This window comes from Podarcis muralis, chromosome 1 (genome assembly GCF_964188315.1).
Source record: "Podarcis muralis chromosome 1, rPodMur119.hap1.1, whole genome shotgun sequence".
Classification (NCBI taxonomy): domain Eukaryota; kingdom Metazoa; phylum Chordata; class Lepidosauria; order Squamata; family Lacertidae; genus Podarcis; species Podarcis muralis.
Window position 1 is genome coordinate 90,692,598 of NC_135655.1, and position 25,390 is coordinate 90,717,987.

The 25,390-nt window shown below is 39.6% G+C and overlaps 2 protein-coding genes across 12 annotated transcripts in view; one reads left to right on the plus strand and one right to left on the minus strand.

Moving 5' to 3' along the window:
* Positions 1–8,553, plus strand: part of SLC49A4 (solute carrier family 49 member 4) — a 70,166-nt gene extending 61,613 nt beyond the window's left edge. The window contains exon 9 of the mRNA XM_077934922.1: positions 1,835–8,553. Coding sequence (XP_077791048.1) covers positions 1,835–1,950 — 116 coding nt within the window. The 3' untranslated portion in view covers positions 1,951–8,553. The remainder of the gene's footprint in view (positions 1–1,834) is intronic.
* The window catches only part of SEMA5B (semaphorin 5B), a 358,315-nt gene continuing 339,776 nt past the window's right edge, over positions 6,852–25,390 (minus strand). For all 11 annotated transcript variants that reach the window (XM_077934877.1, XM_077934909.1, XM_077934914.1 and 8 more), the window contains one exon: positions 6,852–21,157. In XM_077934877.1, the coding sequence (XP_077791003.1) occupies positions 21,002–21,157 (156 nt within the window). In that variant the 3' untranslated portion in view covers positions 6,852–21,001. The remainder of the gene's footprint in view (positions 21,158–25,390) is intronic.

Genomic DNA, 25,390 nt, shown 5'->3' on the forward strand with positions numbered 1-25,390 from the left:
TATGCATGTACTACATGCTGTTGTTTACATGTTCATGTAAAGTGCCCTGTGTGTACATGTAAATAATGAACCAGGAATGCAATGGCCCTTAGCTATTGGTTGAAAGGATGAATATTTCTGCAACCTCACATATATCAGTCCTTTCCATATTTGATTTTTCTTCAGCTCTTGCTGTTCTTTCACAAGAACTGCCATAGAATCATCCTGACCTACAATGCCATGATTCCTTGGAGGGAGAATAGAATACACACAGATTTTGCTGTTAGTGCCTCCCAGTATACACTTCTACTGGATATGCCAGCAGAGCAGACTTACAACCCACATGATGACTGCTACTGGTGCATTGTAATGCCATAAGTTTAGTTTCTTGCTTTGAATTATTATTTTTTAAGCGCATTCTTGTTAGCTGACATCATTTTCGCCAGAAAAAATAGCTTTGACATTTGAAAGCCCCATAAAGACGGTTGCCGTCTTTTAAACAAATATATAGACCACTTATGGTTGGATAGTTTCCATGTATTAATTTGGCAGTTTGAGGGAGAGGAGCATAAGGGAATGTGAGGATACTGGAAACTGTAGTGATTTTACTTAGTTGGTGCACATTCTATTCAATGTGGTAAAAGGTAAAGCTTTTGATGTAATCGATAGCAAAAATATTAGTAGTGGGTGATGCCTAATAGAACATAAAGAGATATTTCTGAAGAAGCAGTGCTGTCTATGATATTGAGAGTTTTGCACCTTTAGCCCTGTGAGTTACTGGGATTAAACCAGACCAGTGTTTTTAGGTGGTTTTAGACCTGAGGGTACATTTAGAGTTCTGTAAAAACAGTGAACAAAGTAGGCATTTCTTCAGAGATACACATAATATTGATAGGGAGGTGGCATTTGCATTGTCCTTGCCTACTGATTAACTTTAATAATTAACCATTGGACAGCATTGGTTTGGATTGCATCTTTTGCTGGAGAAATTACATTTGCTTGTCCTGACAAGCCAAATCAGACTGCTGTTGTTGATTAAAAAGATATTCTCTCAATACAAGACTAGGAAGGCAAAAGAATAGCTGTTGGGAGTCAAAAGAATTGACTAAATGAACACACACTGTAGATCTTTAAAAAGCACTCACAGCTCATTCTGGAATGATTTACAGACTCTGGATTTGAAATCCAATTTATAAATATGGTCTCACTGTGCTCAACTTTCCTGACACATAGCTGTATAAGCCTAATGTTCTTGTGAGCATTTGTAATTGTGGTAGGATGCAGAGATGCTCTTAATCTTTCTCCACCACAATGTCTGCACAGCAAAGGAGTTGTGAAGACCTCATCCCATCATTGTGACTTACTTACCAAGCAAATTAAGATGGCTAAAATTTAATTAATTTTGTTTTTAAAATGTTCCATGACAAAGGTTATAATCAAATCATAAATTTTGTCTCAATGTGTTTATTCTCACTGCATCTTCTTATATCAAAATCTTTGTTGCTTTATAATGCTTTTCGTTTATATGTAAATAGTTTTGTTTCTGTTAGTTCTCAAACGTAACAACTAAAGACACAGAATAGGCAAGGCTGTCCTGTGTGCCCCAGTTCAGCTGGAAGAAGTCAAGCAGGGGTGGTGGCCTATTTGAGCACCCCAGCTCGATTTCTTACAGTACCCCTATTTTCAATGAGGACAACTTCTTTCTGACAAAGATTGCAGAGGTCTTTCTCCGAAGTGTTTGCCTTAACCTAAATTATGATGCTTTTAAAGAACTGGCCGTTTTTTATGATGAAGTAGGACATGCTTACATCAATATTCAAGACTAATCTTTCTTCTTTTCCCCACACCCACCCAGAGTTCTCTTGGTTTAACTGGTGCCTCCCAGGCTCCTGTCTGCTAAGTCTTCTGCTCATCCTGTGCTTCAGGGAATCCTACGATAGACTTTATCTCGACGTCATCGTCTCCGTTTGATAGCACAAAACAGAAGGGAGCTCCAGAAGAGGATGGAAGTTAGAACCCTCCTCTGCCTCTTTCCTTTGGAAATTGAAAAGACCAAAGGTCAAAGCGGGAAAAAACCTAAACAGTTTTAACATTGACCTTTTAACTGAACTTACAAAGTGGGTTTTAAAGTACACTTCCTAATTTCAGATTTTATTATCTTGATAACGATGGTGAGTGTTGTACTTGAATGGGAATTTGAATATTTTTTTAAAAGCACACACTCAGAAGAATGTGCATTAGGGAGAAGCTATAGTTTATTAACTGTGAGATTTTTATTTAATAAGCTATTTAACTGGGTATACAGATTTTGTGCCAACTCAAGCCATTTACAAGATAGATACAAAATGAATATCTTACTTAGGGTTTAAGGGAGGAACATAATCACCATCACAAAAAGTCTATTTTTGCAGCCTAAAGAGTCTAGTAAGAATTCTGATGTTCCAATATTTTTCCTGCTTTTTAAACAATATACTATCCTCCATGGTGTAGTATATGAAAAGACAAGTGTCATTTTGATGGCTAAATATTTGCAACGTAGTTAATCAGGGCTGAACAAGTTGTTCCCTCACTATGAGTCCTCTAAGCTCTATCAAAATGAGAATAGTAGGTAGATATGAATTTATCCTTCTAGGATTTTAACTATGACCAAATATTTAATATCCATATAAATGACTTGACATGCCCCTTGTACACTACATTTATTTTCTAATGAAGCGATTTCTAATGTTTTCTAACCCCTCCCCTTCTCCCATTGAAGGGTCTTATATCAGTTGGTGCTATATATTCAGTTATGTTTAAAACAAATAATTGCCTTAGTATAGGAATGACATCGGTTGTGATGGTATCATGGGTCAGCACTACCTTTACTGGGATATTTTTAATTCATTTCTCTATCCAAATACTGCAAGCTGTCCTCCCAATGTTTTATCAAGCTGACGGAACAAAATTTATAGCTTTTCTGTGACAAGTCACGTGTGTTTTCAAGCTAGTTAACAATTTAAAGAGTGCCTATCATGTGTGATTTTGTTTTTAAACAGATATTCAGTGGTGGTACTTTCGGGTAACAAAATTAAATGGCAAATCAAATCGATCCAGACTTTTATCTTCTATAGAAAGCTTTCGATCCAGTGGGCAGATCATTTACCAATTTCTCTTCTCCCACAGTGTTTCAGCCCAACTTTCTGGAACATTGAGGGAGGTGGGTGAGACTGAGGGTGCAGGAGAGCAGGGAATCTCCCTTGTCCGCCAGCAGGAGCAAAGTCTGATTCCAACCCAGAGTCTCCAGCCTTGGAACTTTGCATAACATGGTAGTTGCAGTACTGTGTATCCTGTATTACGAGGCCTATTACTGAGTTGGCTTTGTTTTCAAAAGCCAATCTAGCTTCTCCAGTTGGTTTTACAAAGCTTCACGTGCTCATGCTTTGCAAGAAATCTGATGCAAATCTCATGCAAAATACATGTTGCTACCATCCATTTGAGAGAGGGAATTGTCAACCTGTGTTTACTAAATTGTGGCCAGTATGCTTCTCTACTAACACAAATATTTTGAAACACTTTCATGAGCATTCTTATAGCTCTGTTAATACTGAGTTTTTATCCTGAGCTTGTTCTCTTCCGTTGGTCGGTCGGTCTGTGTGCATGCGTGTAAAATATGTTTGCACATAGAAATCTTATGAGTGTATTTTTAGTAGTAAATTTCCACAGTGTCGAAATTCTAATGATATATTTAGTGCCATTGTCCATTTGAAAAGCAATCTCTTCAAGTAATGACATAGTTTACATAACACAGTTGAGTGACTATTTTGTTTTTAAGAGGAGGTAACAAAGCCATCTTGCTCAGGGGCATTTGTGGATTCCACAATCTAATATTATGCTTCAGTGAGAACTTTGGATTTGGATATGTTTCACTCCTTCAAAGAAGTTCCATTCTGCCACTCTTGATTCATTTGGCCACTGTAATTCAGAAATTAAGCAATATTTCTCAGACACATGGCTTTATTCTGTTTGTCCAGTCATTTTATTCTGTGGATAACTGAAATATTTCTACAGTTTACATTTAGGATCTTAAATGGAATTATTGGTGTCATTTTATAGCGTCAACTTTTTGTTGTTGTTATGGTGCCATTTTGTATTCCATATTGGTTAATAGGATGTGACAGCTTGATGAACTGATCCCTGACAGCTCGTGAAAGACGAAAAACCTGTCTCTTAGAAGTACCTTTCAGCCAAAATATAGCCATTTTAATCTGCAATACAGTGGACGCTCGGGTTGTGAACGTGATCCGTGCGGGGTGCATGTTCGCAACCTGCAACAGCGCGTCTGCGCACGCGCGGGTTGCGATTCGATGCATCTGCGCACGCGCAAAGCACGATTTAGCACATGTGCAACCTCCGAAACTCGGAAGTAACCCGCTCCAGTACTTCCGGGTTTCGGAGCGCCCGTAACCTGAAAAAACGCAACCTGAAGCGTCTGTAACCCGAGGTATGACTGTATAGAAAGATTCTGATTTCCCCTCACTTTACAGACAGGCTTTTCTGTATTTTTTTCAAGCAGGCTTCCTCACAACTCTTGCCACATGATTTTTCTCTTGGGGTGAAACACCTACAAGGAGGAACAAGGCCATCCACTTAACACCCTTTCATTGCCCAGTAGGGAACAATCTAGCTTTCATCTAATAGCAATGTCAATTAATACATCCTGGTCCCAGTTACATCAAGGTTGAACTTTCTTTTTGCTAATAAAGAGTTATCCTACTGGGACTGCAGCTATATACATTTGAAGTACTTTCACAAGAAGCAGATGGTGTTTTTTCACATACACATACCCCTCCTGGCTGCCATGTTATTTGTGTGGCATTAGCTAAAATGAGTCCATAGAATCAGGTTAGGTGTTCCCCTTGATTACGCTTCCTTTGTCATCTTCAAGGCATTTCTCACTGTTGAGGTTTTAGGGAAAGAAACTCTCTGTGTAATCTGCTCCCAAGATGAGTCAAGGCACTTTTTTGTTCCTGAGTTTTGTCTTACTTCTCTTGAGCACTTAAAAATGAACTAGAAGATTGGTGCAAGTAGATGTCCTCCTAGTCAGAGGGCAGCCTGGTGGCAACATGATGATAGTATCCTTTTTTCTTCTTTTTGCATTTGTGTTGTTAAAAAGAAATCCCCAACTTGTTGGCTGAGAACTAGAAAATGTGAGTAGGATCTGCTGCTTCATTTCCTGGAGTTGTGCTTGGGCCAGTCACTTTTTGAACTTGGTGTCCTCATCTGATGTGTGTGAGATAATACAGGTATAACTTTATTGTCACTGTCTAGGATAAGACAGATCTGTTGTCCCATCTTTTATGTAGTGCAGATCTCCTGTTCAGACAATGTGGCTGCCTACTCTCCTATCTCATATGTAAGGCATACTGGCATAACCTGAAGAAGTGTTATATCCTTGTGTGCACTATTGAATGTGTGGGAAACGTTTTGATTTTATAAAGATTGAACACACAATGCAAAATGAGCCACCTCCAGGTGTGTGCTTTACTAAAAAGGGAAGTAGATATATAGGCATTAGGTAGAATTAATGAATATGAAGGCTATACATTATACAGTGGCTCAAGACAGCCTATAAAGGTTCTGATAGCAGAAATTTTGATTTGGTCATTAACCTGCTTTATAATTATATTGCATAATAGTGGTAACTTCTCAAGTTGCTAGAGCAGCAAAGGTGTTTTGGAAAACCCTTTTTGGATGTGATGTGGTTGCTTATACCTTTTACTCATCAATTATTTCCCAACATTAAAGTGAAAGTGACACGATTGGCTAGATAGGTACATACAGCAATTGTATAGAAATGGTCAGGGTTATATATAGACTATCATGAAGACACTGAAGAGAAGTTCTTCCATGCTAGTTCTGTTGAAGTGAATAGGAGCAGCACAATCTTGTGTTGCCCCCCTTCATTCAATGTAACTTGTACAGGAGAAATTCCCAGTGGACTATATCTTATCTAACCTTGTGCTCCAGGCAGCCTGCCCAATATGTTCTCTAATAAATTAGTGAAGTTTTACTATCTGTTAGACATTTGCTTGGTCTCATTCAAATGAGTAGATCTGCCCTTGTTTTGAATGAGTCAGGAATATGAACTCTTCTCAGAGCAGTCTTACATTAATTCTCTCTAAATGTCTAAATATTGAAATGATAATATAATGATCTAAATTTAGATCAGTATTTTATCAGTTAACAGTGAAAGGCATTGATTGCCATTCTAATTACATCCCATAGTTTGATGCTAGAGCCACACTTACTTGGGAATTTGGTATCATTCAAACAAATTTAATTTCGAGTAAACGTGTTAAGAATTTACGTGCCAGAGTGTTCAAAATATGTTCCTGAGAGAATGCACCAAATCTTTTTATCATTGATCATTTCCAGCTTGGGGGAAAAGAATGCCCACCTCTGTCCGTGCTCAGTGACTTGCGTCCTGCCTAGAAGTTCAAGCAAGATAAGCATGTGGAATTATTTTCGCATGTGAAATGGAAAATACTGGTCAGTGTGGCTGTGTTGTGCATGCAGAAACAAACGAATAAGGTCTGTGACATTTAATCACGTAATCAGTTAATCAAAATATTTTGATCAAATGAACACACACACACACACACGGTAATTATAAGTACTGTTGATGACCAATTCCATTGATAGAGGTATTTCCAGCCCTTGTGTGAGAGCATGGGGAGTCCCTTTTCTAAGATGATGTGTGCTACCGCACACATTTTTTTTTAGAACTACTGGGTTGTATCCCATGTTTCATGAGCACACAATTTTTGTGTGTTATATTTGAATGAATGAATGAAATAAGTAAATAAATAAATAGAAGAAAATGTAGATAATTGCAGTAGGCTATGGTAAAGGGCATGTTAGGAAAGCGTCATGATCTGGGTTTGTATGAGGAAATCAATGAATCTTTGTTACGGCATGGAAAACGCAATTGTATAGTAGAAGTCTGCACTTCCACCCCTGGAAATGGGCCAGGATCCTCTTTAACCCAGGCTAGAAGACCACTGACTGAAAAGAGAAATACTCTGTACCAAACAATGAATTCAGAAACTTACATAAATTAATAGGCTTTGATGTTGTATGATTTATTCCTATCTGTGCTAGTGATTGAGAGGTTCAAGGAGCTGACAATAGACTGCCCTCTAACTCTGGCTTTTGAGATTTCACCCTCCATTGCCAACACTTTTTGAAGCGTATCTTCACAACCAGAAAGGCTTGGATTTTATTCTTTTAAAGAAGAAAAGCTTAATTCTTTTTGGCAGTGCCATGTTGAGTGGCTTTTCTGTTCTATGCAATGACAGCATATGCATGGGTTTCTGAACACGTAGCAGAGTCTTTTTTACATTTTCTGTTTTCCCCCTCCAGAACAAGGCGACCTAGGAGCCTGAGAGTTTCAGGATCAAACCCCCTCTACAGTTTGCCTTCATTGCACTCCCCATTTTTTTGTACCAATTAGGGCACTTTGCATTCTTTCTGTATTTGTATCTGCAATGTTTCAGATATGGGAAGAATTGAAGCTAGTGTCAGGATTTCCCAATGTGAGCTGGAGAGGTTTATTGCTATCTCCCATGAGCCTTCAGTTGTCCAACTTGACATCTTAAGATCCATATTTTTGTTTCATTTGGATATACAGCTGCAGGTTCTGAAACAACACAATCCATTAAATAATGAGAAAGTGTGGTAAATTGGGTCACACAGGTGTTGAGTATTGGCTTGAGCTGTGGTGAAATGTCAAAAACACTTTGGTCTGATCTTAGGTTGGTTGTCCTTTGCTTAAGGTTCACGACAAACCTCAATTCAGTAACTCCACATTTAGCTTAACTAATTTTTTACAGCCACTGTTTTCTCATGTCTAAGCTTTTCTTTGAACTCAACTTTTTTATATGCATGTAGTCGTTCACCTGTCAGAATTCTGCATGTTCTGCGATATGCAGTATCCTCACCTTTATGTTTCAGAGAAAGTTTTATCTGTTAAATTGCATGGATTTTTAATTGCATCTCAGGATTTGTTTTAACTAGGCCTGGTGTGTGAACCTGTAGTAAAAACGATTCCCTTTCATTTGTGGGTATGACTTTTGTAAATCTAACCTGAAATTGTAAAAACAAATACATAGAACATAAAATGATTTCATTAGGATTTGTAAGCATTTTGCTTTTTGTAATTTTGTAGGAAAAAAGGATATTTTTATTTTAGGGCAAGTTCTACTTTTGTATGTAATATGCTGACATGGGGCACAATCTGTCAGAAGCATATCCTGCATTCATCTCATGGAAATAAATTTAGAGGTGTGGTCCTGCCCTATTCCCATTCATTATTATTTTCCCTTTGGAACCTAAGTAGGACAGGTTTCTCATGGATTGTGTCTGTGATGTCTTTTATTTTTTAATAAAACTTATTTAAAACCCACTGTCTAATACATCTAGATACGTAAACTTCACCTATCACTTTGGAGTTCTCTTTAAACTGGAATCTTGCTGTAAGTGTTTGGTGTTAACTTGTGTAATACTTGATACACATTAAAAAGGTTAATTGTAGCTTGTGAGTCATCCTTTGTGCTTGGATGCCATATAATATCCTAGAGCGATGGTAATATTCATTGAGGTATCCGCTGCTGGCTTTGTTGTGGAGGATTCCAACATGGCTTTTTGTCATATGTCTGTTGGCAAGAGATGCAAGCTTAGGAACAGGTTTAACAAGGGATCGTTTTCCAGGTCATTATACAAATGGCAGCTGCCAGAAGAACTGGACATGCAATTTTTTGGTGAATTGTCAAAACTCAAAAATAAGTTGGGCTTTTCTCAAGACAGTGCCATGAGATGATCTTCCAAATCACAAGCAATAGAATCTTTGTTTCTTGTTTCAGAATTGGCCTCAAATTATCCCATCAAGGGCTGGTTTTTGTGACAAGCTGTGTCTTGTAAACAAAAAAAAGCTACTGTTCTGTTCTTTAATCAAGCTTTTTGGATAAAGCTTGTAAAAAAACCTGTCTGTAATTATGGTTTTAATGTGTGTGGGGTTTTTTTAAAAAAAAAAGTTTAAATTTTTGTTATATTTATTATGTATTTTCCTCAGAGTATTTGTTTAACCTAGAAAAATGTACAACATTTATGTCTGATATGATGAGTCACAGTCATTTCTGACTTGGGACAAAAAATATCAAGGTGATGCCTCAGATTTCATCTAACACTGATTCTGTTGATGTGAACTTTTTCAAATGGGGTGGCTTTAATAGTAACCTGGTAAATTCAGGTCCTAATCCTGAATTTGGCTTTTTATGGACGAAGATAATACATCTTACCTTGTATTCTCAACAGACAAGCTGAAGGCACAGGTAAGTGTCACTTGTGCTGTACTGAAGGAAAGATGCTTTGGATAACAAAAACAAAGTTTAGAATTTCTGCTCTTTATATTTTGGTGTGTTTGTTGTGGAAAACTAGAGAAAGGGGGAAGGACAAACATGTTGCTTCCTAGAGATGTTGTAGTTTTAGTCAGTTGAAGAGTAGATTAGCATTACATTGCAGACCCATTAGCAAAGGATGTGTGGATGTGCTAATTGTGCACAAATGTGCCTTAATACTAAACAATTCCATGTAGAAATTTCCCGCATGTAAAGTGTTAAGGAATCTAGGGGATAAAGCTCAATCTAGTTCTCACTAAGTTTGTTTTTACTGATGTGGTGCCTCTCAATTACTTTCTAATCGGATGCATTAAAAAAATAAATTCCCAGAGGCACATTTGTGAATATGAAAACTCTCAAAATTATAGCTTATGATTGACTAGGAATGAGGCATTATGCATGCAGGTGTAGCTGGTTTCAGGTTATTAGAAATCCAATCTATTTTTTATGATATTATGGTGTAATTTTCAGCACAAGACTGTGATATAAATTTCCAGTTGCACCGGAACATAAACTACAAGTGTCCCTGACTCTTGTCACTTTCCATGGTCTTTAGTTTGATTAATAAAAGGGACGAGAGCGATAACATTTTCCCAATAAGAATCTATGATCATCCCTCAATCAAAATGGGCCCATTTTATAGTGATATGTAACAATGATAAAAAATGTTATTTCAAGACCATTGGGACTAGTCTTTCAGCCTATAAATGTTGATCATATGGCTCTGGTTCTTGAAGCAAGTAAATAGCCCATTTTCTTATTCTTTTGCGTTAAGAGCAGTGTCCTTGGAAATTCAAGTCTATTGGCTTCCTGGTCATATATAGCAAAAGGGTCTAAAGCTGAAATTTGAAACACCACACAATTAGCCCTGTTTGAAGATCTAGCATAGTAAAATTCAGGATGCTTGTCTGAAACCAAAGGTTCAGGGGCACAATATTACTATGTGTTAATGGAATCTTAAAGGCCTTGTTAATTGTCCCCTGCCTTTAAAATAGGACAGGAAATATAAAGTAGGAGAGGGAAGAGCTGGTAACCCTTCCAGGTGTAAAGAAATTCTGATAGTCAAACTTTAAGTTTTATATTCATTTGTTTGTATTTCAGGCAAGTGGAACTAGTCACTAAGAGTGCTATGTTCTATCTACATTAGTAAAAATCAGCCCCGTTGAGCTCAGTGAGGCTCTCACAGGTAAGTGTGGGTAGGATTATGCTTTAAGGCACTTGTCATGCTGCAGTGGCAAATTATACTTTGGTTGAGTACATACATTTTAAAAAAATGGATGCAGCCAGTAAACCTAGGCTAATAAATTAAAACACTTCCATAAATTTAGCCTAACCGTTTGATCATACAGAATACACTGATACAGAATTAGGTCCAATGGATTAATATTAAATAAACCCAAATGAGGCAGCAAGACCTAAATTATATTTGCCTCAACTGTTGCAAATTTCATTTTAAGAGATGAGATGTAGGTCAGGCATAGGCAAACTCGGCCCTCCAGCTATTTTGGGACTACAGTTCCCATCATTCCTGACCACTGATCCTGTTAGCTAGGGATGATGGGAGTTGTAGCCCCAAAACATCTGGAGGGCCAAGTTTGCCTATGCCTGATGTAGGTGCTTAGAAATAGTTTTTCAATTAGAGGAAGTTGAAAGATACATTAACAGTAGCAGGGGTGGGGGGTAGGGGAAGAAATTTTAAGGTTTATGACTGGGGAAGCAATGACTAATCTGAAACAAGAGTTGAATACTTTAATCATGTGAACAAGCCTTGTCCTACCTCATTGGAGCAAGCAGATCTTTGCCTGCACATGCAAAGGTGAGGAACAGTTCACATGAGAATGGGTCTGGTTCTGAAGCTGGCAGAGCTGGGTGAACTCATTGGAGCTACTGTGCTTAAGAAATAACTGGAGCTGGTGGGGATTTTCATTCAAGATGTCTTAACACCTCATAGATAGAGAGATTCATGTGTCCTTGAATAGACGTTTAGAAAGCAAATTACAAGTTTACTAGTTCCAGTGTTTTATATGGGCTTGGACTTTTGTCTGGCTTGGACTGGGAAAATCTACTCAGTTATGAATCTTGCTGGGTTCTTTAGTGACTCACTCTCAGGGATAAGCTATCATGGTGGAAGATAGGACCAGCAACGAAGGGAGTTGTTACTTCCATATCCCTCTCCCCTACCCACATGGTTTGCCTTGCTTCCCCTTTTTCAGTGCTATGGTTTAGCAAGCAGGCAACATTCCTGCAGCTTGGGTTCCAACTACTAGTCTGTCCAGGTAGGAGCTACTGTTCCCATAAATATTTTTCTGCACCACCACCAGAAGGGATCATCCTGTTTGGCAAGAACAAAGGCTGGAGGCATAAAACGGCTGCAAGGAAACGTTATTTGTCCCTGTAAGTACATTCTGTTTGTATTTTAAAGGTTATACTATAAAATAAGTGTACAGACCTGTCTTCTCACTAAGGTCACCTACTGAGGCCCTCCTGGTTGCTCCACATTCTGCAGAAGCTCATCTTCCCAACCAAAGAGGGGTTTTTTTGTGGTGCCCACTCTTTGGAATACTCACCCCCCCCCCACTGTTGTGCTGGCTACTGATACCAGTCATTTGTCAAACTTTTTAAGTTGAATTTTGTACTGACTGTTAATGGTGTTGGGATTATTTTTATTTATTTTAATTGATTTATTGTAAACTGTCTTGATATATGTTTGTAATAGTCTCTGTGTGTGATACATACTGCTTTCAGCAGATGAAAGCATGGAGTCCCATTTAGATACCAAGTATTGATACTCTTCAATAAACAGAGGAATTAATGATCAACCTCTGGATTAGGAGATTAGTATCTACAATGAATTGGCAGCATAATGAACTGATGAATTTGAGTTAAGTAAGAGTGAACATGCGATGAATGTTTTCCTTTGGCTTTTTGTATTAGAAACATTAATTTGCGGCAATAGAGTTCCTATAAATGTATTACTCTTGGGGGGAAATCAATTAGAATGAATAGTCGGACAGTTAATTGGGGGTTTTTAATGACTAAGTTTTGTTTAGCTGATTGCTAAACATAGTTATGGTTTATTTAAATGCTGATTGACTAAGTAATGGATTGAAATGTGCCTCCAGTTGATTTAATGAAGTGTGGATTGTTTAATTGACTAGCTTTTGTAGGAATTAATAACTTTTTTCAATGGATTAAGGTATATTAATTTTGTATAGGGTTGTATCCAATGGTTACTTGGGTAGAAGGTCTCCTGTGCAACCAATCTTTCCCTTTCTTTTTGAAAAGTATCTGTCCAGGACAGTGTAGGTTGCTTTACTACCTTTTGTTTCTACAGGGGATAAGTGTCCCGTGTAGTCCTCCTTGGAATCAAAATTATTCTCAGTGGTTATTTCAGACTTACATAGGATGACTTGGATTGCCCCTGCTTACTTTAGGACATTTTTTCTTCATGTCTTTTTATCATCATAACTTACTTTGCACTTATTTCCTTACTTTGTATTTCAGACAGGGAATAATTTATCTCCTATCCCACAATAAACCTTAAGGGACAGTTGACAACTGTTCCAGAGGGTGTCTCCACCCCACCACATAGAGAGAGGCAAGTCTGTTTTGTACCATTTCTATAATTGGTAGTTTGGGGGCTAATATCCGCTTCCATAGTAGTTCAATATTTTCATTATCTGAATATACTGGGAGCTGCATTTCTAGTAGCTACTGAAAATCATTTGGCTTTGTGATATCCAAATAAATGTGTGTCAAGGTGGTTTGTCAAGCACACTCTCTGAAATGAAGGGACAGTTTCTAAACTTCATCCAGGGGAGGCAGGCTCCGCAGAAGGGAATGTCTGTTCTTTCTACTCCCCTGTGATGGAGTAATGTGGCCAGAACCCTAATCTTATTTAGCAAGTTTTGGATTCCATGGATAATGGGATTTTATATCTACATCAAAAGTTGGAACCAACATGAGGACTTTGCCCAGAAGCTACTATTGATAAATTTCTTTCAGCACCTTTGCTTCAGCCACAGCTTTAAACTCCATTGTCATCTTATCTACTGCTGACAAACAACTCAGAAGCTTAGTAGGTTGTTTGAGTTTTATTTCTTAATTCTTCTTTACATAGTACAATTTATAAAAATACAGAAGCCCAGCCCACCCCTAAAATTCACAGTGTCTAAAGGCAGTGGTTAACAGTATACATCACCTTTATTCTAACAGTACCATTGTGTTCAGTTGCATAGGAAGGGTATTATGCCTTCACAACAGAGTCTGATAATATTTTCTTTTCCTATTTTGCTTCACAAGGCATATACTCTGCTTGTTGTTGTGATAATAATTATCTCTATTTATATACTCAAGAGCTGTCATTTATCTCCACTTCAGCTACAAAATAGAGTGGAGGTATCTCCCATCTTCATCTCCCATTTGTGTTTCCTCGTGCTTTACTTTTTAAAAATGAATTAGATTGCATTTCAAATATGCACACATTTGGATACTGGCTGAGAGTAGTTAGTTGTGCAGCTGACTTCCCTCTACATACTTTTATCTTTTCTGTACCTCAAGCCTTTATGGAATTCTTCCTGACCTCAGTGTAAACTTGCAACACATCCCTCCTACTAGCGATCAAGAATTGCCCTTCAAAACTTTAAAAACTTGCCCTTCAAATTACAAACGAAGGATCTATGTGTCCTTAAAGCTTCATCCTGAAGCAGAAGAGGGAGGTGGGAGAAAATGGTCTGTATTCACAATTGAAACAAACGCTGGTGTGTCCAAGAGGTGCATGCCTATTTAAGACATCATATCTTTGGGCCCGGGAGATGGACTAGTGAGTAAACTGGGCTGGAATATTCTGCACATGGTTAAAAGCACACTGTCTTTAGGTATTGCAGGGCTAAGCCATTGCACTGACAATGGTTTGAAATGATTCACCAGTGAGCCTTGGCTCAAATTAACCCTCAGGGCTTTTTTCTGCTTTAGCGGTGTAATAGCTCTGAACCCACTTCAAATAAATACAGGCTTATAGTGTAATATTAGGAAGCTGGTGCTTTTCAGGACCTATTTATAGATGGTATTTTTCTTAAGACTAGAGAAACCCCTTAGAGGGAAATAGACCCATTAACCTTCCATCTAATAAATATATGGGCAGGATGTGATTATTTTAGTACAAGTGGAATTATTTGGAAGCAAATATCACCACTAGTACAATGTGTCTGATACACAATATATATGTTGGGATAGCCTTGCCATATTGGGTGCCCTGCCAGTGTGGTCAGCTGAAACACTCACAGTGGCCATGCTGGCTGAGATGGAAGGGAGTTGTGTCCTCCAAATAATAATGGTTCCAAGTTGGGTCCGGGCGAGGTAACAAAGAAGCAGGAAAACAACTTTTATCGTATTGCAACCTAGGCTATTGAAACACTGATTCCATGTTGACAGTGCGAGTGCCTTGCCACAAAAGCTAGCCAATTCTAAATAGCTGTATTCAAATAAATGAGGTTTACTTTCCTGATCCAGAGACCCCACAGCAAAAGATGCACAAAATCTACTGTCTTACCTGTGCAAGAACGGTGTTCCACATGCATAGTGGAGTTTCAGTTTCAGGCAAATGTGCTTAGGAGCCAGACATACAGCTGCTAATTTAGAATGCATTGTTTCCTGGAAAGTACATCTGGCATAAATAGCAGAGATCACCCCTAAGGAATCTCACTTTGGCAGGTTTCTAGAATTTGTCCAGCTCTTTAAATGCCCAGAAAATAGCTTGAGGTATCACCTGAATAGTTCAACTTAGAGATGACTCAAGGGTAAACTAGATGGGGCTGGTGTGTTTTTGTGGGAACAGGGCTTTAACCAGTTTACTCTTCCTGTAGTTTGGATCAAAATTGCACCTGTTACTTCCAGTGGGATGCAAGTTCTCTCTTGCTCCAATGGGAGTTTTCTTCCCACTGGGAATAACTGACAACCAATTCAAGAGGGATAGTTTTAGCATATGATAGTAAAAATAGTCTTGTGAGAGCTTAAAATTTAATTTTATTGTGTGAATAGGCTACTGTGCACTACAGCCTATTTTGTAGCTTGAGGACATTTCATACCTCTTCAAAAATCAGGAATGTAACTTGAGTACCATTTATACCAGTCCCTCTCTCTACAGCCACTAATATATGTAGCTTTTTCTCTTTTCTTTCTGCCTCTCAACTCATTTTCAGCAAGTACAAAATGAAGTCCTGCAAAAAGAAATAGGGATGGCTAAATTTGGGATGCACTGAATACTGAAAGTAAAGTTGGATGCGCCCAACAACCGCAAGGTCAGAAGTCACCAATTTTTTCTTAAATTCACTCTATAGCCCCTTAACACCATTACATTCAACCTGGAATAGTAGCCTAGAAGATGAAAGAGTATTTATTTACCTGTAGAAGAGCATCTACAATACCACCTAACCAATTTGAAAGCAATTGATTTTTGCAGTACAGTAAACCTGCAACTTGTGTGGAGGTTACAGTCTGGGGATCGTGCCTGAAGCCAAAACCACATATACTCAAAACGCATTGGGTTCAATGGTGGATGGGATGGTTAAAGTCATTTTCCCCAGAACCCTGCTCCCTTTCTAATTCCCCCCCCCCCCCCAGGCATATATGTGCAAAAGTTAAAGTTGCAGGCTTACTGTAATACATAAATGAAACTGGAACTCAAGGAGCCCAGCTCAGATCATTATTATTATTATTCCTACTTACAGCTTAGTTTTTCCTTACACACACCTCTATTGATAATTAAAAACAATAGGACCAATATACTAAGTCAATTTGGACTGTTTATTCATAAAGTATGAGCAAATACAAACATTGTTTACTTTGCCATTCTTAACAGGAATGGATTTTTTGTGGGCTGGGAAGATGAACAGTTCTAGCTACAAAAGTCAACTCCTCAATTTTAACTGAACAACAAAATTCATTCATCTATGAAAAGGTTTTGTTATTTTCTTTCGGGTTCCCCTTTGAAACCTATCCTCAAGTCCAAGTGCTGCTTTTATTATTCTAAACCATTTGTATGTGTTATAAATATATAAACATACACAGGATTTGAGTAAGGGGACTTTATGATGAACTTTACATTTTTATTTTGCTTGTGTAATAAAGTCCCACATTTGGTGTGACTAAATGGACCGAGTTAATTAGTTTGATTGCTGGATATAATCTTTTCTTAACATTAGATTTTGTAATGCTAGAATGGGGGAGCAATCCTAAATTATACCCCCGCCCTGCAAAGGGATTCAAATCATACCCACTTCCTACACAGATCTTCATCTAAGTTCATTCTCTAAAATAAAATAAAAAAATAAGGCAGCAGGTACACATGTATAACTCATGTCCTAGGTGAGCTACTGCAAGAGATGAATAAACACTCAAATCACCTTCTTTCCAATGCCATTATCTCATTATTCTTCAAAGGTTTACTTTTAACATAAAGAAGGTTCTCCCCCTTCTCTATTAGAATGTGCATATTATTGAAGAGCAGGGTGTTCTTAACTAGCTTTGCAGCAATAAAGTCAATGTATATTTGTTAAAATATAAATCCTCATCGTAAACCAAAAGGGCAGATTCAATTGCTGCACTACTAGTTTGGCAGAAGTGGCAAAACATCATCAGGTTCAAGAAACTGCATCACAACTGGTGCTGCCAGAAAGAGAAGGCAAATCTGTGTAGGGCTCCCATATAGTATGGTGATTAAGCTTTGCTGCTTTATCAGTCTAAACATATGGCAGTAGAGGGCACTGGGATAAGCAGCAGGAAAGATGAGCAAATGTTACTCACTTAGATCAACTCTTGTACTCTCCACACACTGGACTTGCCAAAGTCTGGCACACCTTCTATGATGTGTGCAGCTCCCTTGCTAGCAAGGTTTAGCCACATTCGTTTTAACAATTTCCAGCAGCAGCAGCTCCACAGCTATGAAACGATAGATATGTCTTCTGCCCCTTTTCTGAGAGGGAGAGTTCTATGGCAGCTTGTAGGAAACTGCTGTATCAGAATGCATAAGAGCAGTGCAACTGTAGTGCTCATACTTCTTTCCTGCAAAAAGCTATTATTATTTTTTTCAAAAAGACAAAACACAAGGGTGATAGTTCCTCACATTTGAGTAACCACAGGTTATGATTCTGAAATCAAAAGCTAACAACATCTTCCTACCCAAATACGAAAAGCCATTTTCTTCCCTGCACCCGGAGAAAGTGAAGAGTTAGGACAACCTCCAAAATACGATTTGTAAAATAGGATTTGTAGTTGCTATTATTCAAACCTCCGTTCTAAAAGAATCTTAACCTGCTGTGTCCTTTGCTCTCTGTCCCACTCCCTGGGTTCAACATATCCCTCTCAAAATGAAAGCCCTAGTTTCAAATCTGTTCAACTGAATCTTGTAGATGTTGCCTAAGCTTATAAAGGTGGTTTAAAAAAAAGTAAAACAAAAAGTGAATGAGAGATCCTTTGTAGCACTTGACTGTACAGAATTTGGGCACAGTCCTCACAGCATCTCTGAGGTTGCATGCAACTTGATGACACTTTAATGGTTGCCTCCTGCTACATAGAACTGGTTTAGGAAATCCCATGAGTCTCAAAAGAGACTTGCTGTGCAAAGTGTCCCACTAGATGTAAGAGAGCTGGGTCTCTTCCCCATGGCAAAAATGCATTGCTCCTCTGAAGGATATTCCCAAATATTTGCATATTCAGTTTCCACATCAAACACTGGGAGGGGGCTTTGTTTCCTTGCTGACTAAGCCCTGCTGTCAAAAGCAACACTGCCAAACCAAATACATTTCCAGTGTGTACTACAACATCCATTATGACAACCCCAAGTGTAATAAATACCAGGTGTTTGGAAAACCCCTCAGAGAATCAGACCGCTCTACTATGGACATTATCAGCTGGGTGCCTGAAACACTAAATTAACTTAGGATGCAAGAATGTCACTATGCCCTATGTCATTAACCTGCCATGTGATAAGAAACTGCTCTTATTTTGCATTAGATGTTGCCCCTAAAGAATTGTACTGCCATGCAAACATTAATGGAATGTTAAAAAGCTCAGATGTTCTTTTCCACCCATTCACCCTACTTTCTGTTGAAATGGCATCTGCACACCCACGTTGCAATTGCCATTCATATTTTTGAAAGGGTGTCATTCTTCACATTCAGATGCCTGGGAAGAATGAATTTGGAATATCCTAACTAAAAATATCCCTCCCCTAGCCTGCCCTGATTTCTGGCATTTGAAGAAAGAAAGATATGCTGCATAACCAGAATGGGAAAATATTCTATGTAATAAAATAAATTCTAGTCTTTATCTAACTGAAAAATAGATCTGGCTTATTTTATGGCAAAAAAAGAGTGAACGAAAGGTTTAATTCATTTGCATATATACCTTTTTAAGAACTGTTGCAAAATAAATTACAATTTTGCAGCACCCTCTGAAACAGTGACACTGATCCAGCCATTTCTTACACAATATAGAGGCTCAGATGGAGCTCAACTACGAGCAAGTGTCCCAATAATTTCGGTGGAAAACACAAATCTGCATGTGCAGCAGCTTTCTTTTGTCAGGTGAATGGGATGTTCTGCACTCAAAAGAGCCTCATGTGTGCAACAGAAACCCCAGAAGAGTCTGGATTAGAGTCTGTAGAAATTTGATCAAGTTCTCAGTCATGGGCACATGGAAGCAAACAGCAAAAACCAAAACAAAACCCCAGCAGGTTGCATATCTAAATCCCCAAAAAATTCTACAGCCCATGCATCCATCCAGACTACTGCAGCCACTGATACCATTCACAATTTAGGCACCAATGTTTTATGATATGTGGTTGCATAAGGTAACATCAGGTGTTGGCATCAGCACTGGATTGCTCTTCCTATTCAAACTAGCCATTTTGCATCATGAACACAGAGCCACTGACCGGTTTGCATGTCTTGCCTGTGTTAATGGTCTCGACTGTGCCATCATTCAGATTATATGTCCAAAATGTGTTTTAAAGGTGGCAACAGTAATGAGCACAGTTCTGGCTGCCAGACAGTGAACCTGAATCTAAAACAAACGGCTTGGACAAATGTCAAGCCAGCAACTGCAAATAGATATGGTCATTGCTGAAAGAAGATATGGAGGAGAATCCCCAAGCTCTGGAATTGTTCATCATTCATGCCGGGACTCTTATTACATGCTCTGCATTGTGGCAGTCTCCATCTCTTAGCACCAGGAGTTATGCTGAACAACAATGGCAAACTCGCTCACGTTGCCAGACACACTGGGAATGTCCATTAAAGCGTGGTGTGCATTGGCTAGACATGAATGTCAGACAATCACCTGTCCAAAGACGACATGGCTTCTGCACTGGTCTAACACAATCACATATATACAAAGAATAACATTCAAAACTGGACTGGATTATTATTATTTGAAAAGGCTACAGACCCCATTTTTACCTTTACCGAAGCAGAATTACTTTTTCTTCTTCTTGCTCAGACACAGAAGGACACTGTCAACTGATGGTGCACATTGTACTCCCATGGAGAAGTACTAGCTGGAAGACACTGAAGGAATCTGCAGTAGGCTTTATGGGTTAGACTATGCTATGAAGACATTCTTCAGAGACAAACTGAACTCAAAACATTTTTCCCCCAAGTGAATAAAAAATTATAAAAAATAAAATCAGCATTAGCACAAAGCTTGGTGATTTCAACAAGGACAGCAAGGCCATCAATCTAGCAGCTCCTTAAGAGACTACCACAATCAAAGTTAAAAGAAAATAGTTGCCCCACCCCTTCCAAAATCAAGATATTCCATGGCTCTTGTTCCACTCATCATATTTTCCCCAGTGGGATAAATTCTCTTCTACCCAGAGCCCATGCTTCAAGCACCCAAACCTATACTTCAGGTAATGTCATCCTACATTTCCCTCAAAACTATGGCTGGAAATGTTTCAAAATGCTAGTTTTGCGTGAAGTACCTTATCTTTGTTCTGTTTATCTCACTAGAATTTTTTTCCACTGAAGGCTGCATATTATTTCAACGTGTCGCAGGAAATGGTGATGACACACTGATCAACCCCCAAACCTAAACACCAGAATCTTGAGCACAATGTTCGATAAGGCTTCTCTTGTGGATGACATTCATACTACCATTAACCTGTAGGCTTATGAAGGACGCATCTCAGCGCATTGAAGGCATTTGTCTCCCATGTCCACTGAGTTTCTGAAGCGCTGCTGGGTAGCCAAGTACCGTTCCACACAAAGTTAGCACATAATGGTTGGTTCTTGGACTGTCATGGCATCAGACACAAAGGCATCTCCAGCCATAAATATCCATAGCAGTATGCGATGTCTCTAGCTGAGGACTCCTCAAAAAATCTTAGGCAAGATGGTCCATTGTCCATAAGCAGTGGGTCCACTTAAGGAGATGTACTACTCAAAAGTAAGACCACTGATAAAAAAGAAAATAAAAGGCCCACTGTATAATATTTACATCTAGAGACTGGGCCAATATTTGGTCCATAAACTCAATTTAAAAAATAAAAATCATAAAGGAAGCGATCCAGTTCTTGGTGTCCATCATCAGCTGTTGGTAAAGGTCCTTCCAGGGGAGGCCTCAGGCCTGTAGTCATACTTATTCAGTGTACTGGGGTAATAGGTGGTTGTGTACACATTTGTTTGCTGCAAAGGATAGAAGTTGGTCCTGTCATCTGGTATTAAATTGTTCTTGTTAAGTGTCTGTGGGGGAAAAACAGAGAAATTTATAGAGACATTCTTTTCCCTCCCTTGTCCAAAAAGCTCACATATTCCATTTTCTAACGCAATTTTATATTAGTACCTTCCCTCTTCTAAGGTGTCGTCTTAAGTATTTTGTAGCTCTCTACAGAGACCTTTCTGTGGATAGGGCCACAACTCCTCCTGGCTTTGCCAGTGTTTTGGGCAATCTGAGCCAAGCCACTACTGCAAACTAAGATCTATGGGTTTCTCCAGATTTGCAGACATGACTTTCCCATATTGGTGACATGATGTTTGATGATCGTCACCACCATCTCCATCACCCGCCACTGTGCAACTGAGACTGGGGTCCCGTCTACATGTTTCACACCAGCTCCCTCCCAAGAGTAAACCAAAAGGGCATTTCTCTTTTGCTTTGGAAGAGCAGGTGCACATTTACCTGATCTCCATCTCCACTGGTAGATATCCAGGTTTGGACCCCCCGATATTAAGTGTGTCACTTCTGTAAGCTACAGTGTAAGTAACAAGGCATGGTCACATTTGAGGGGAAAAGGATGGCTGAAGAAAATTAACAACCAACAAAGTTACAAGTAGTTGTCAACAGCATGGAGGAAAAATGGAGGTGGGATGTAGGTGTCATTTTAATTACTGATGTTTAAATAAGGGATTTCTTATTCTCCCCCCCCCCCCCTTCCTTTGCTGGGCATTTATTAATTAATTCCTTTCAATGGCACCACCAAAAGCTGATGTAAAAATTCACTGTCATTTCAACACACTCTTTATCTTTTTCTAGCTCATGTTTAATCTATCTGCTGGGCAGATATATTTTTCTGTGCCCGGGAAAAGAAGTCTGTCACGTTTGAACACATTCAGAAAAAGAAACAGTGAAAAACAGCATCTTTGCAAAGGATTAAAAATATATAATTCCATAATCTTGATGTGGCTATTACAAATGAAACAGACAGTATCTTGCCCTCTTCTGACCTCAAATGTAGCTCTTGGTGATCTCTTAACCAGGTCACTGACCTAGTCAAAAACCACTTGAGCACCAGCAAGTCTACAGCATCAGGTACAATTATCTTTCCTTATAAAGCACCCCGTCACACTAGAACAGGGGTGGGCAGATTTCGTGGCTGCAGGAGTGACTTTGTGTTTTACTGGAACCCATGAACCGGAGCCAGCTGCAGAGGACGCATGTAGAATCGAGGAATTCTGAGCCCAAGGCATTTGTTTTGCCAGCACTGAAAGTTCTTCACAAAGGTTTATTCCTGATGGCAACCCCGCCACAACCACCTGCAACAATGACACTCCTCCTTTCTTCATTTCAAGAGTATCATTTAGGAAGAACAACAGAAATTGGTGATCTTGAAATCACCCAGATCTACCAGTAGATACAGATCTACCTTCTGCCCACTGCTACACCAGACACAATGAAGCTTTTAGACAGATGGAAAGTGGGTTAAACCCAAAAGTGCCTTTCTGTGTGTGAATGAGTCTTCTATGCATGGAAGGGCTGTTTTACACATTGATCTCAAGTGTTCCACAATAAAAGAAACAAAAATCAAAGGTGTTTTTTGTTTTTCCTGCACAGTCAGATGCATACGGATTGCCTCCAGATCTCCACAATATACAATAGAGACTATCATTCACTCAGCAGCCATGTGCTTGCATGATACTGACTGAGCATCCCACTCTTCCACTTCCATTCCTGCCACCTAAAGACCTTGCAAGCCACCTCACTGGTCATAACAACATCTACTGTATTTTTCTGTGTAGTCAGTGGAGCGGACTCCCTCAGGTGGTTGTGGACTCTCCTTTACTGGAGGTTCTTAAGCAGAGGTTGGATGGCCATCTGTCTTGGATGCTTTAGTTGAGATTCCCACATTGAAAGGGGGTTGAACTAGGTGACTCCCAGGATCCTTTCCAACTCTACAATTCTATGATTGTACCAACTCTGGTCAAACAAGGGTTGGGGGGCTTTGAAGCCTTCCCATATGATACAAAACCCAGACTGGAATGAAAAGCGGGGGAAAGAGAGGAGAGGATGAGGGAACATGTAACAGTGGGGCCTATCAATTGTGTGTTTGTGTGTGATTGTGGGGAGCCTTATATCCCACCTCAAGATAACAAAAGGGCCTGCACTACAAGTGGTCAAAACCAAAGGCAGGTTTTGCTTGGAAAGTCCCAACAACAGCAACAACACACTCCCGACTTTATACTGCAGCACAGCAGACAGCAAAGATTCAGAGCTAGTGAATGGCTGCTAATATTCCACATAAATTTGACAGAGGCAAACATTCAAACCCTTAAGTGGCAGCATCCACTGATCTTAAATAAGACGAATGTGACAAGCCTGCCAGGCTTGCTGCTGCCGCTGCCGCCATAAGGTAATGACACCTCTGTAAGATGCATCATTGCTCTGCCGGTGTAATCTTCACTGCATGAGAGCCACACCTCCTGAGCATGGCTGACTGCTCAATTTGACTCGACCCAATGAATTAAAGAGGGTCAGGGGAAGAGACTAATAGCTTTCAGCTAAGCTGTACTGCTAAATCCTTTTTGTTCCTCCTCAGTAAGCCTCCTTGCTTTCTCTTCCTAGCAGGCATTATGTAAATCAAGCATCCCTTGAAGTGATATTTAGAGCTGCGGGATAATACAATAAAAATAATGCTGTTTCCCACCTGCAAACCATTCCCTTTCATATCAGACTCTGCCCACTGAAAACATGTGCTTTGCCACTCAAGCGGCAAACATTCTTAAATGCCGGAAGGTGGGGGGAAAGGCTTTGGTACACATGAAAATCATAAGAACCAAAATGTGCATTTCGCTTTTTTTCCGGGGGAGGAGGAGGAGGGTTGAGGGGATGGAATAAATGATTTGCTAATCTAGCCAAGAGTCTCAATTTTAAAGCCACACGGTGAAGAGATGGGTCTCAAGGAGAAACCGTTACTAACTTTCCAGACTGCTGCAATTCATCCAGCTTCTGACTGATGGCTAAACTGTAAACAGATTGATGCTGCAGTTTCAAACGATGTACCACAGAAGGGTCACTACAGGAAGGAGGTTCTTGCTGTGGCTGTATCACTGCTTCTGCCAGCCCACACATGGGAATCAAGGGTGAAGAAAGAAAACAGCCAGTAAAAGTGAAAGAGCAACCTATCAAATTAAAAGATAGGAGATTGCCATCTTGCGCTTTCCAAGGGATAGAAGGGTAAAAAAAACTCCACAAGCCCGTTTCTAGCCCAGCTGCAAACACCTCCTGGGAAAGGAAAGGTGGTTCAAAGTCTTCTATGCTATCTCTGCCTCCCTGGACCCCGCAAGTGTTATTTTCAGCAGCAGTAAAAATGACCATCCACAAGGGAACAAGACATTGAGAAGTCAGGCAGTGCTTTGGAACATCACATCCCCCTTCTAGTTTTATTTCTCATTTCACAGCTGGAAGGTCCTCCGATTTTTTTTTAAGATTGCTGCTTCATCTGAAATTATTATTCTTCAGGGGATGGGAGGAGAGCAGAGGCTCTGTTTCCCAGTCTCCAGCACTGACATTTTCCCTACAGCATCTAGGTGTATATCTCTGGGTGGTTAATGAACCACATATCACACGATTCAATATCCCTTTCACCAAGGGTACTGCGCCAGACTGATGAAACCGGCTTTCTTTCTGTTGACAGAAGGAAGGCTATATTGTGGAAATCTCTCTGCAACCTGAAATAATTCCTGTAACTGGAAGTTACAAGGCTGTATTTTGCAAATCCTCCCTCCCTCCCTCCCTCACACACAAACACACTTCCTATTGCTTCATTCCCTCGTCACCAAGAGCCACCCATTCATTGTGGCATGTCCAAGCACCAGTGGTTCTAGGCTCCAACCATCCCCTTTTATTGGGGTCTTTTTCTTCACTATAACCCTGCCTGGCCCACAATCTACGACATTCCCTTTCCTTGCAGCCCTATATGACTGGGCCTGTTGCTCCTGATCCGCTTCCAAAGGACACCTTCCTCCTCCTGCCAAGCTCTCTTTTCTCTGGGCATGTGGCTGGCACTGGCAGCAGAGGCAAGGGCAGCAAAGGACAAGTCTCTTGTCTTGAACAGCTTGGGACCTGTATCTGAGTTTTGAGCCAGTTTGGCCATTCATCTTTTGTTTACAAGTCTGATGTGATACCATAAATATTCTGTATAATTCTACATTCTCCTTGGTCCTTTTTCTCTCTCTGATGTGCTGCACTGAGCTCAGCTG